Source organism: Cibotium barometz, chromosome 18 (assembly GCF_041138505.1).
Source record: "Cibotium barometz isolate CiBa-2024 chromosome 18, ASM4113850v1, whole genome shotgun sequence".
Classification (NCBI taxonomy): Eukaryota; Viridiplantae; Streptophyta; class Polypodiopsida; order Cyatheales; family Cibotiaceae; genus Cibotium; species Cibotium barometz.
Genome location: NC_141063.1, coordinates 11,504,939 through 11,518,629, shown reverse-complemented (window position 1 = coordinate 11,518,629; position 13,691 = coordinate 11,504,939). Strand labels below are relative to the sequence as shown.

The window sequence follows — 13,691 nt, the reverse complement described above, 5'->3', positions numbered from 1 at the left end:
TCTCGTGCCACACCTGGATCAAAAGGGTAAGTCGTATCACCCCCATGAGTGTGCACTGGCCACTTGGATCGGCCACCTAGATCAAACGTGAAGTAACACTGCCCCACCATCAAAAGGTAATCACCAAGGATGCCTAGATCAAATGGAAATCCACTAGTCATACCATCAAGATCACAATCTAGATATCTTCCAAGGTCGAAGACAAATGTGTCATGATGGTATATCGTAATGCTCTCAAGATGATCTCCATTATGACAAAAAGTGAATGCCCCAAAACTGGTATCTATGTCAATGCATAGGAATCCACGAGCATCATAAAAGAATGCCTAATAATCTAAGTCAATGCTTGGAGGAGCAAGAGATGATGTATCATGCCTCTAACTATAGGTAAACCCACCACACCCTCAACACATGTATCACAAAAGAATGCCTCATAATCCAAGTCAATGCCTAGATTAAGAGTTGATGTGTCATGCCTGAACCCATGCCCTCAGCACATGAATCATCTTGCAACTCAACCAAGGCAAGGTCCCCATCACATATGACCACACAAGCATGATCCATAGTATGCATATGCACATGATCTAACGCACATGTCACTATCACTATCACATACATCATGTGCATGTGTTAGTGATATCATGTGCACATGTGTATCACTATCATCATATGTATGTGTAATATATTATTGTGTGTATGAGATACATCATCATAATCATCATCTGTTCTGATGTCAATGTGGTATACATCCTTCGTAATATAATCTCACAACTATTCAAGAATGTATGACACTCAAATAGGAAACCATAGGAATCATCTCAATTGAAAAAAACTAACCCATCTTCCTCTGAGAAGTATCTTAATCACCAATAATCAAGGGATCGTCGAATGTGCCAATCTCTCTCATCCCATAGATGATGAACATATGTATATAATAAGCTTTGCAATTCCATCCTCCATCTATGGCTTGAATGGACTATCTCCTCATCATGAGCGATAGATGATGAAGGATCCAATGACCGAAGTCTAGATGTCTCAAATGTATGCACAAAGTTAGCAAAGTTGATACATAATCTGATCATGTTGTGTCGTTCATGGTACTACATCCAAAGAATCCCTAATAAAAATCTAGCATCATACATGCATCCCAAATGTATGCACAAAGTCGACAAAGGTGATATATAATCTTATCGTGTTGTGTAGCCCATGGTACTACATCCAAAGAATCCCCAATAAAAAATCTAGCATCACATGCATCCCTAATCATCAAGAGTATGTCTCGTCGAAGAAAGAAAGGACCATATCAAGTAGTAGAAGGGTAGTAGTAATAAACCATGGTTGCCAATGAACACCACCCAACAATGCTCAAAACAAGTGCACAAGGTCTATAAAACCCAAAGTGTGCAAAACAAACCCACAATGTGCTATGCATGTGAAAATGTGCTAGCAAAGCACCACGGAGTTACATTGTGTGTGAACAAGCCCCAACAATCCCACCAAAGATAACTCACGCATGATGAAGAACTCCGAACGTGTAAACAACTCCTCACACAAATGCTCAAGGTGTGTAAACAACTAGCATGTGAACACCTCAAAGCATAACATGTGAACAACCCAAAATAACACACCACCATCCTACCCCTCACACCACATGTGAACAAGCCTAAACACTTAATCAAATGATCCGTATGTAAAACAACCCCATGGTGTGGATAGTAAGGAATGTAAGTGGATAAAGGCAAAGGTCCAAGTGGATGTGAAAGATCTTGGGATTTAAGTGGACAAGTATGGATGGCCAAAGTGTGGAAAAGTAGTGTGAATGGAAAGGGGTAGAAGAAGGGTTTAAAAAAACCCTATCCTCAAGTTTAACTGCTACTTTCTTCTTCTTCTCCTTCACGATGGTGCTTCTCCTTCTCCTTCAGGATGGTGGGGCCACTTGTTGCAGCTCGCTTGCACTCTTCAGTACTAAGAGCTGCCACTTGTTGCAGCTCGCTTGCACTCTTCAGTACTAAGAGCTGCACGCTTAATGGTGCTTGCTTCATCAACATCCTCGAGGATGATGACGATGTTGGTGATGTGGCTAGGATGATTATATGGGTGATGATCATCATGATGGTCATTCACGGGCGGGGAGCATTCATGGAGTCTTGTCATGACAGGATTAGATCCTTGGGAGGACACATATTGAGCATGCTTACACTTTTTCCACTATTACAATGGTGTTCCCATGGGCTTTGATAGCTTCTACGACTCACCCATGATATCGACTAGCCATCGTCTCATTGGTTCTGATTTACCTGGACCGATTCATTCATTTTATTATATGATGGGGATGATGGTGTTGTATTGCACACACACGCACATGCCAACATTATTAAGAATATTTCCTCTAAAAAGATCTTATATACTTTTAAAAAAAAATTTAGCCAAATTAAAAAACAATGTGTTGTACATATCCCTTTACACTCTGTCATGGGAATAACTTTAAGCTATATAGTCTTTGTCATCTCTCTAATTGATTAGATTTTGATGTTAGGAGTCCTTGTTTGACAAGAAGAAAATTAAAAAACATGCAATAAAAATGTAAAATTCAAAATGAAATCACAGAGGTTCTTATGTGCCAAGTATTATATCTTTGGGCTCTACAGTAGGTGGAGGTCAAAGTGTGCTGACTTAACTGTCAGGTGACACGAGAAAGCGCTGTTGAAGGTACATCATGGATGTGGTGGCACACCTTGAATTGTGTTGACTTGTTTGATTTGGTGAGGAATGAAGAAGGTTGGGGGAGGAAGGTGTGAAACAGGTTTGTAAAGGTAAAGGTGGGACAAGGATATTAATATTCGTTGGAACAATGTCAAAATGTGGGAGCCTAAAGGTAAGACGGTGAGAGGGGGCTTGTAGTAATACATGTTTGACAAATAGCCTACCAACTATTTGACTTGAGGATTGGAGGTAACGCGCTTTCCACACTACACCTTTCACACGAGGACTAGGCAGGAGCTTTCCTCGCACCAACCCGTCAACACGTACACACGGTGCCGACACGCACAAACCCAGCCCTCAAATTCAACCGATCTTGCCTTCCCGTTCACATTGCGCCTCATGGTTCATCATGGTTTTCCACGCCTAAACCTCGTCGACCCCTCAGAACTACTCTTAAACCATCTCTTAATCACAATTCTCTCCCCCCTTGTTCCTCTCTTACCTTGCCAGTGCATCTCATTTCTGCAACCCTCAACCGTAATCCATTCTTTTCGTTCTTAATCATTAAACGTTCAGAGACGCACACTCAATCCTCTCTCAAAGATCCACGATCCTAATCCGTCTTCTCATCCTTAACCCATCTTTTAATTCCTAATAACCCACACTCCGATTCTTCGTTTTTTTAGCTCTCCTATTTTCCACACCCTGAACTCAAAATTTGGGGCGATCGGGCTCTTTAAACAAGCCTATCCAGAAGCTCTTTCTGAAGCTTAATTGCAAGAAAGCCATTTATCAAGACAGGAGACATTTCCAAGCGTTCAAACTGGCGCTCAGGCAGCAGCAGCAGTCTTGGCCGGAGAGCTTGGCGGCTATGGCGGCCTATCCGCTCCATGTGAACCCAGGGGGGGCCCTAACAGCAGGGACAGGAGGGGAGATGGCATCCGGCCTATCCATGGGCAGCAGCATGACCATGAATGGGGTGAAGAAGGAGGAGCGCATGCCGCAGTGGGGGCACCAGGAGACCAAGGATTTCATAGCCATAAGGTCCGAGCTGGAGAGGGACTTCACACAGACCAAGCGCAATAAGACCCTTTGGGAGACGATTGCCTCCAAGATGAAAGAACGAGGGCACCACAGAAGTGCAGACCAGTGCAAGCTCAAGTGGAAAAACCTCTACAACCGCTACAAGGTAGGAGTACGCACACCTTGCACATACCATTGCTGTTTGGGTAGCCCCTTTGATGCCCCCTTCACTGTTTTACATCTATTTGTGAATGAAAACCATGTTATCTCATGTCCCCTTCACTGTTTTATATCTATTTGTGAATGAGAACTAACCTTGCCTCATCTTTTCTCATGTCCTAGGCTGTAGCCATCTCTCAAGGCATGGAAACCTGCCCTTTTTACGAGGAATTGCATGCCATTTTCTCAGACCCTCATAAGGCCCTAGATGGCGCTTTTATGGAGTCTGGTAACAAGAAAGGAAGGAAAGGTCCCCTGGGTGAGAGGTCATCCGAGGATTTCTCATTTGAAGAAGAGGAAGACGAGGAGGACAGTGAAGAGGACAACAAGATGATGAAGAGGCCCAATAAGAAACCACGGAAGGGGGACTCAAAAGAGCGAGCGAGGCCAAACGTCGAGAAGTGCAGGGCAAACAATATGCAGGAGGTGTTGGAGGACTTCTTTCAACAGCAACAGAGGGTGGAGATGGAGTGGATGGAGGCTTTACACAGGAGAGAAGAGGAGAGGAGGAGGAGAGAGCTTGAGTGGAGAGACGCCATGGAGAAGCTTGAGAGAGAGCGGATTGCAAGGGAGCAAATGTGGAGAGAAAGGGAGGAGCAAAGAAGGGCCAGAGAAGAGTTGAGAGCGCAGAAGAGAGATGCCCTGTTTTCTGCACTTTTATCTAGGTTGGCAAAGGAAGACTAAGCAATCAAGTCAAGCGTAAAACAGGTAGCTAGGCTGCCCAATGCAATGCAAAGAAGTAAATATCTTATGCTGCCAGCCAAGAAAGAGGTGCCTTGTGTGCTAGACAGCATGATCCATGGTGCTGTATTCTGCTTTTTGAGTGATGATGCTCTAGGATAGCTCGCATTGCCCGACTTTGTGTTGTCTGAATTTTCAAAGAGGCCTCAGTGAGAGGGCCATAGTAGCATTTAAGTTTGCTACCATTGAAGTATCCTGCCATCTTGACACGAGAGCATGAGCTTTAGTGCCCATTGCTTGTCCGAGTACAGCAGAGCAGAAGCTATGGGATGGTACCCTTTACAGCTCTATGACATGATGGCTGCATTGTCTTACTAAACTCACTTCACACATGTGGGGAAGAGAGAGCAACATACTCAACATGAAGTGAAAACTTTTCATAGCTAGAAGTAACCCCACATTCGCTGTCTAGTTGTAAACTTCCCGCCGAAACAGTATCACCGTTGGGAGCATTTCAATACTTAAGAGCATCAAAGCACTATTTTACGTGAGGTAACTTGAAATATTGTATTCTCAAGCATGGTTATAGGCCTCCAATGGGACAATTTTCCTCTCAAGAGGCTCTATTCTCTGGGGCAGAGAGGTCATAAACGCTATGGTTCAACATGCTTGATGAGGGGGCCTACAGCACATTGATGGTTTACATGTAAAGCTTTGGTTCGATGCATTTGCAGAGAAGTGGAGCTTCCAGGCAGACTGGTCAGAGTGGCCCTTGACACGCGGTGAGATGGGAGGCTTTCTCATCTCTGATTTTGCTCTCTCATTTTGTTGTGTGGGGATATCCATCCATTGATATGTATAAGTTGATAAAGCTTGTGACAGTTTTCTGGTAGGACATCTTGATGGAGGGTCTTTTTAAAAATATATGTATAGTAGTTATTTGCCCAAAAAAATATTGTATTCTCATTTATTAAAAGATACATGGGAGTTTTTGGTTTCGCACACTTTTAAAGCTCCATATCTTTGGGAACTATTTTCTAAGTAGGCACAAAATGCACTCCATCTTTCTAATTAGGGGATTGAATAGAATTACAATTGATGCACATGCAATTGTAACAGTGGAACGGCGTATCAGTTGAAACATAGGGCAATGAAGCACCCATATTCTAATGTTAAATGGCCAGAATCGTTCAAATATCACCGAAGTGTATATAGGTTAAATAGAAAATCTGTCTATCTTACATTGCTTATGACCTCTTGTAAGTAAAAAAACACTTGAATGACATGCCACATTCCCAAAGACATCAATTAATCTCTTGTAATTGCAAGCCGTGTCTTACCATGTGTTTGGGCTACTTAACTATGTCTTCTCACAAATGTGGCCTTACGAAATAGAGCTAGTAGGTAGGCACCTATGTAGAGAGTGGAGCATTGATTCCCATCATGCTTCTATAACTCTACCCAAAGGTGAACTTTGGTCAACTCTATAGACCAATCCAAAATCGATAAGATGTAATTGCATAAAGTTTCTCTAAAGAATCTTTGTGTATATCGTCAACCTCTCCATCCATGATGAGTTCACATAAAATGATATTGTAACTCTAATTATAATGCAACTCTATTGGCCAATCGCTCTGATGTTTTTGTAAATTTTTCTCGACTATGTTATCTTGCATGAGCTAAAGCATCTTGCATGTACTTGGATTTGTATGGAAGAACCACGATTGGTTGCCTTCTTAGTGATCCAAGATACACACCCCAAACCAAGAATGAGTTGGTGTATAAATTAACCACCTAGCTAGAATCACAATAGTCAATCAAGGTCTATCCTAAAGTGTAGTTAATGTCATACTCCATTGTACCTCTTATGTATTTCAAAACTCGCATCCTTGCCCTTTCACTTGGGGATTGATTGAGAACTTGCTCAATACACCAAATGCAAAGTTGATGTTTGGCCTTGTGTTTACATAGGGATATAAGACTTCCTCTGACAGTGATCTATCCAGTAATGGAGAAGTGCCTTTAAGAGGCAGCTTCACATCAACTCTCATTGAGGTGTCAACTATCACACAACCATGGCAAATGCCTATTATATCTACTTAGTATATTAGTGACCCATCCTCTAATGAGAGAAGTGTCTTTAAGAGACATCTTCACATTAACTCACATTGAGGTGTCAACTATGACTTAACCATAGTAAATGCCTTTAATATCTATCTAGTATATTCATACTGAGAGATGATCGATAGAATTCAATCTCCCCAAAAAAGCGTGTCGAAGGTTCATTGCAAACTATTTTCCATATAGCCATCAAGATATGGTCATCCACATAAAGGATAATGATATGTGCTACCATACTTCAAAAATACCAGAAAGATTACATTAAAAGGGATTTTCATAAAACCAATACTTAAAAGTATGTGTTAATTAACTTCTTCTAATGTGAAAAACTAGTCTGGTTTTTCACAACATGAATATCTTGAAATATTCACGTCGAAAAAATGTTAGTAGTGGAGAAATTTTGGGCAGCCTTAACTGATCCATCTTTTGATAATTATGCCGGTTGTATGTTGCCTAAAATGCACTCACATACATGTTTGACAGGGGCCTCAAGCTTTGACAACTCTGACACCATCTCTTGCCTTTTAAGGTGCACCATATTGACAAAATTCAAGTGATCAAAGCGAGCATTCCATGTCACTCATAGCACGTGTGGCAGTAATTGAAAAAGCATTATGTGCCAATCTCTTATACCTATCCAACCTTTAAAGCCCATGGCTTAGATTATTAGATACCACAGTGATGTCTTCATCACACTCCAATTTGAACTATATACCTGTTATCAACAAATTCGGCCTTTAGGCCTACCCTAGTAATGGCAAAGAGTGACAGCAAAAGTTCTTTCCTGGCACAAATAAGACTTCTAAGACGATGATTGTCCCACCATTTATAGTAGTGAGAACAACCTTACCAACTCTGTTTACTAGATATGAGGAGTTATTTGTACATGTGACTATCTCCTTGAGGAGAAGACTCAAGGGAGGAAAATAAATCATAGTGAGAAGTAATGTGTTTGCTAGAACCACTATCAAAGTACCGGACATGCTAATCTTTCACCCATCATGGACATAAGGATCATAACTACAGTGGACAATGAATGCCTAGGCATCCTATGCATAGTTCATTGACTCTTCCTTTTTAGCACTTGGTGTTGATGCATCCTAGTCACAGCCATGTCTGACTCTTTCTTCTTCCCCTTCTTCAACCTTTTTTTGCATTTATTGATATAATGGCCTGGCTTCCAATAGTAGTTGCATTTGTCCTTCGTCTTAGGCTTTATCACCCCCCTTCTTGGCATCCTTTCTAGAAGACTAGGTTGATTCTTCCTTTGGCTTATAGTTGCCTAGAGAAAAGGCTTTGTCTTGACCTTTTTGATTGCAAAATGAACACCTAAAGATTTGTATTCCATGCTTTATAGACATATCAAATTGTTTGACATGGCAAGTGGATTTGATCAATGTGATCCAAACTATAGCGATCCAAAAACTTAACGATTTGAAAACTTGATACGATCCAAAAACTTGGAACTATCCAAAAACCTAGAATGATCCTCGAAAAATGAGATGATGTGAAATCATGATCGACGATCCAAAAGTGCTAGCAATCTGAAACTTGGGATTCAACGAAATTGTCTCAATCAAAAATGGCAGAGTTTGGATGGGTAGTAAAAAATGGGTTGATTTGAAAATCGAATTGGCGATTAAAAATGGCTGATCTAAAAGCTAAATCAGCGACGATCGAAAATGGGTTGATCTAAAAGTTAAATTGGAGATAAAGAATGGATTGATCTAAAAGTCGGCTCGACAATTGGAATTGAATCGATCTGAAAGTCGGATCAGATGGAAAATGGGTTGATTTAAAAGTCGGATTGGCGATCAAACTTTGGGTCAGCAATTTAAATCATAGCTTTACTACTTTTCTTTTTTAGGCTTTTTCTTCTTTGACCAAGGTGTTTCTGCATGGGCCCCAACAATTTCAAGGTACCTAATGAATTTATCTATGTAATATAGGCATATTGTGTCTATGTAAAATAGGCAGACTGTGTCTATGTAGTATAGGCACACTTAGGTATACACTTGAATGTATAGAACATGTTACACAAGTAAGCTTAGTGTGTGGAGGTGACAAGGTTTCTACCCTGAGTGCTTCATTAATTTTATGGTGTACTCATGTGTTGCAAGAAATGATTAAACATGGACTTCTCAAGCAGTGGTTCGTAACTAGGAAAAGCAGAGAAAGGTTTCCTTTTCATCCTCGCTAGTGTCCCCCAATCCAAAAATGTACGTAAGAGTACCTCAGATGTGCTCAAGCAGTGCTTCGCAACTAGGCAAAGCAAAGAAAGGTTTCCCTTCCATCCTCGCTAGCATCCCCCAATAAAAAAATGTACGTGAGAGTACCTCAGTGCTTAGAGAGTCAAGGTTTTGTTTAAAAGTTTTATGTGAATAGTACGTGAGTAGGTCACTTCTTCAACTCAGACGTGGACTTGACTCTTATGCTCACTGTATCCCTCATAGGCTTGACTTAAATCTTATACTATTGTATCCCTCATAGGCTTGCCTTAATAGTTATGCTTGCCTCACCATCACAACAAGTGACTTGGCTTTGAAGAAAACATGAAAGACAGTATGATGTGCTTAGGATTTACACTTAAGCTCTTTTTGGCCTTTCACAACCTGACTCTTATGCCCTTGGGCATGACTTGACATTGTGGCATGTTACACACCTATCTTTCCTTTTTTCTTTGTGTTTCTATTGAATAAGCAACAACTTGATATGTCCAGTTATTCTATAAGAATATGGCATAGCAGAAAGAGATAGCAAGACAAATAACAATAGACAATGCAATAGATACACAATGGAGAGAGTTTTTTAAAAAATCTGATTATACTAAAGAGGTACAAGTGATGGTGTTGTCCACCCATGTGCTCTCAAGTAGAGCTTAGATGGCAAACTAGACAGACTCTGGATGTGTTAACCCATTCTTAGGGTTAATAAGAGCTACTACCATTATCTTATATCAAGGATTCAAGGTAGATATACCAAAAAGTCATACATTCAAGATATGAAGCAATGGTGTCCAAATCTACCACTTGAACGGGTGCCCGTAATGGTCCGATAGAATACTTATGGTGATTTCTGCTTCAAGAGCATGTGGTAGTAAGTTAGGATGAAGTCTTAAGTGATGTACTTCATGGATATATTATGAGAGTAGTCATTGTAATAGCATTAGGCCTCTTGTGAGCCTAAAGTGCCCGATTGGCCATAGTTTAAGTGAGTGTGAACACTTATGGTCATATGTATAAGTGAATTTCTCTCATAATATAAGGATACTCTCCCATTTTGCAATAGAGTCTTGCTCTTGCTAATTTCTCTCTCTAATGCATGCTAGTGAGTGTGTGTGAGTGATGTGAGGTGAGAGGAGGGACGAGTACACGTAGTGCAACGCAGCGGTGTGACAATACTTACAGGAGACGCAGTAGAATTGCTTCTCAAGGAGTTGTAGAGCTTGGAGACCTCAAGGGTTAGGACTTTGGCCATTGGAAATATCCTCACGAGCAGTTGCGGTTCATGAGGTAATCTTTTACTGGATGTGTTTCAAGGAGGGTTAGGGTGAGCCATAACATTTTTGGTGCCGCTGCCAGGAATCATCCCTTGGCTTTTTCCATCTTTTTTCCTCTAATCTACGTATTATACATTGCCAATTGTCTTGATTAATGGAGATTTGTGTGATCTAGTGAGAAATAGCTCTCTTTTTTTGTTTTGTAAAGAATATTTTTTGCTTACTCTTGCGCTTAAATTATTATTTTTGTTGTTGATAATGTGGTTTTTAATGTTCCTAGGGCTTGCACATAGTTTGTATTAGGCTTTGTTTGCATCTATTGCATTAAACAATGCAATAGAATGCAAATTTTAGTGATTTTTAGCTATCTTTAGAGTTAAAAATAGAGCTAGAATCATTAATTTTTGTTTGAATTGTGTGTTTTTGTTTGAATTGTATGCATTAGAGTATTAGCAAGCATTAGGAGTAGCTTAATCATTGCAAAAATTTCTCAAAAACATCAAAAAATCTTTGAAATTGACTAATCTTCTTAATTGAGTGGTTTTTGTCATTAAGGGTGATTAATCCAATTTAATCAACAAAAAAATTAGAAAATATATTTTTGGGGTGCAAATTGATCATGTAAGAGGTCAAAATTAGTGTTTTTGAGTGTTTTGAGAGCATCTAGATGCATCAAAACACCTAATTACATTAATTTTTTCATCAATTGGATGAATTTCTCTCTCTTTTGCTTAATTTTGCTTAAAGAGAAGAGATATTAATTAAGAGTTTAATTAGTCTCTAATTATACATTAATTTACACATTTGTTGATGCACATAGCTTAGCAATTCCATGCTCTATCCAATGATGTGCTCAATGGTGTAAATTAATTTTGATTAATTATTAATTAGAGCCTTTGATTAGTCTAAAAGAGGGAAAGATTAGTGAGAGGATTAATATTTGATTAATTTTTAAACTTTTTTTTACATAACTCATTAAGGCTAATGAGCATTGAATGAGAAGATGCAAATGAGTTGTCAAATTGTCCATTTAAAGGGTGTAAGGGGGGTCATAAAAAGGTTGACCCACTTGCCTTTTTGGGAAAGTGCCCATATCTCCCTAATTTAAAATACTCCCCTCCTCCCCCCCAAAAAACAAGGAAATTCGAATTTCCTTCTAGACTATATATAAAAAAAAATCGGTGTTTCACGCCTTAAGGCCTCGCGTGAAAAAAAAAATTGACCTTTCACTCTTTAAGCCGTTCACGCCTTTAAGGCCTCACGTGAAAATAGACATTTCACGCTTTCAGCCCGGCTTAAGGCCTCACACATTTTTTAAAAAATAAAAATAAAAATAAAAATAAAAACAAGGAAATTCGAATCCGTTGAAGGCGCTCTAGTGCTCATCAGAAAGTGGGCATCGAGCTCTTCGAAATTGGTCTTGAGTGTCGGAGGAGGGCAAAATCCACCATTTTGGCCTCCAACCAACAGCCTCAAAATTCGACCCGAAAATCGAGGCAAAAAACGATCCTTCTTCAAGCACTAAAAGTCACCCAAAACAGCGTGAGAATGATTCCGGACCATATTCAGGCTATTTTGTGAGGGTCTAAACGACAAAATTACGAAAAACTTAGAGAGACAAAGTTGTAGTACTACAAAAATACTACAACTCTCTCATGCAAAGTTTTTCCAAATTCCTTTTGAAACACCTTAAAAAATGGGCCACAAAATAGAAAAATCTTCCTAGAAAAAATTTTCGTCTTCAGACGATGATGGAAAATAGGTTTTGATACCATCATGTACTTTTTTCGAAAAAATATCTCAGGTTGTTCACGTGTGTGTAGTATCTAAGCTGATTTGGGCAAACGAACACTCGTTTAACCGAATGAAGGGTACACTAGGCCTACTGATGGTGTAACGAGCTGTCATAAATGCTAAAAAGAAAAAAAGAAAGGAGTATGCTTGCTCATTAAGGAGCAATTGGCAACGTCAAACATGGCAACGATAAAGGGACTACGTGGGCCGACACCCTCACTAAACCCAATGGCTAACATCTTCGAGCCATTGAGGCCCATGCCCCAAATGCACCTCCCAATACCATTGGCCATGCCGACAACAACAAGTGTGTCTTCGGGTTTTACACGCGGTCATTTCAATCCCATCGGGCTTTGGTCCTTTAAAGACCTAACATTCCCACAAATCCTATAGGTACCAACTCTTTGCAACCCCTAGATGCCCACACCTTCGATATATTGACTAATCTAGGAAGGGGGTTGCCCAAGGACTAAGTGAGTCCCTACCCACAAGAGCACACACACATGGCCTCTCATTAAGTGTATCAAATAGACCAACCAAGAAACTAGAACCCGCCCAACCACCCCCAGCTCACATGCCATATGTAGAACGCAAAAAGCAAGCTTAGGAGAGCATGCTTAGCATGGTTCAGTGTCATACAGGATCACCGGTTGTGATTGAACATCATAATGCCAATCCTAAAAAAGTAACCAAAATACAAGAAACATAGGAGTATCGTTTTCCCTTTCAAGAGGAAGACGTACTCTCTATAGAAGAGTCATTAGAGGCACATTATACAAATTATGCGATTGAAAAAGCACATGAGGAACTCAATAATTCCCTTACGAAATTAAAGTAGTCTCTCAAATCCTCATTTGGAGGAGTGCTCTTCTCTCATGGTGAAGCCAACATAACGTCAGCACTTGCATCTTTAAAGGCTAAACATGAATTATACCAATACATAAATAGCTCCATAGAATAGGACTATGAGGATTCACAAGTCTCCAAAAGACCTCAATTAGAATTGTTAGAGGACCAAGTGTGCCATTGTATACATTGGGTACCCTTGAAAAAGTTGAAAGCCAAAAAGAGGATGAAAGTGAATGGGAATATGAAACAGAAACGAGATCTGAAGCTAAAACAAAAACTGAATCATCCATGCGTCCACTTGAAGATTCTATCATGGTATGGTTGGATTTCCCTATAGGCAATGATGTTAAGCACAAATGCGTGTTGATTAGCCCTTGAGCTAGTCATAACATCCTGACAATAGACACTTGGGTGTCATTGGGACAACCTAAAATCATACCTAAAGACAATATCTTGCAAGAGATGCCAATGGATAAAATGTTTTGAAGTTCCAGGTTACGTTAGCTATGCTACTCAAACAATCGGTGGAAATGTGGAATTTAGATTCCATGTTACCCCAGATCCCCTTGAGTGTGATACTATCCTTGGTGGAACTTTGATACGTGACTCGTTGTATTCAATTGATGAATCCATGGAAACAGTCTTGAACACTCCTGCATGCAATGTGCAATTGCTATTCCGGGAGGAAGAGACCTTGGAAGAGTTGGAACTCTCATTTAGAACCCACATTGGCCTAAAACGATTTACATTGCAATTCAGCACAAAAATATGGAAAAATTATGTGCGTCTTTATGTTCCCATG

General features: G+C 40.0%; 1 protein-coding gene across 1 annotated transcript; it reads left to right on the top strand.

The window, feature by feature from the left end:
* The first annotated feature begins 3,083 nt into the window (after positions 1-3,083).
* On the top strand, positions 3,084-5,628 carry LOC147628934 (trihelix transcription factor GT-3b-like). Its single transcript, XM_086812101.1, has 2 exons — positions 3,084-3,892; positions 4,069-5,628. The coding sequence occupies exons 1-2, from the start codon at positions 3,575-3,577 to the stop codon at positions 4,627-4,629; spliced, it is 879 nt and encodes a 292-aa protein (XP_086668227.1). The 5' UTR covers positions 3,084-3,574; the 3' UTR covers positions 4,630-5,628.
* Positions 5,629-13,691: the final 8,063 nt, after the last annotated feature.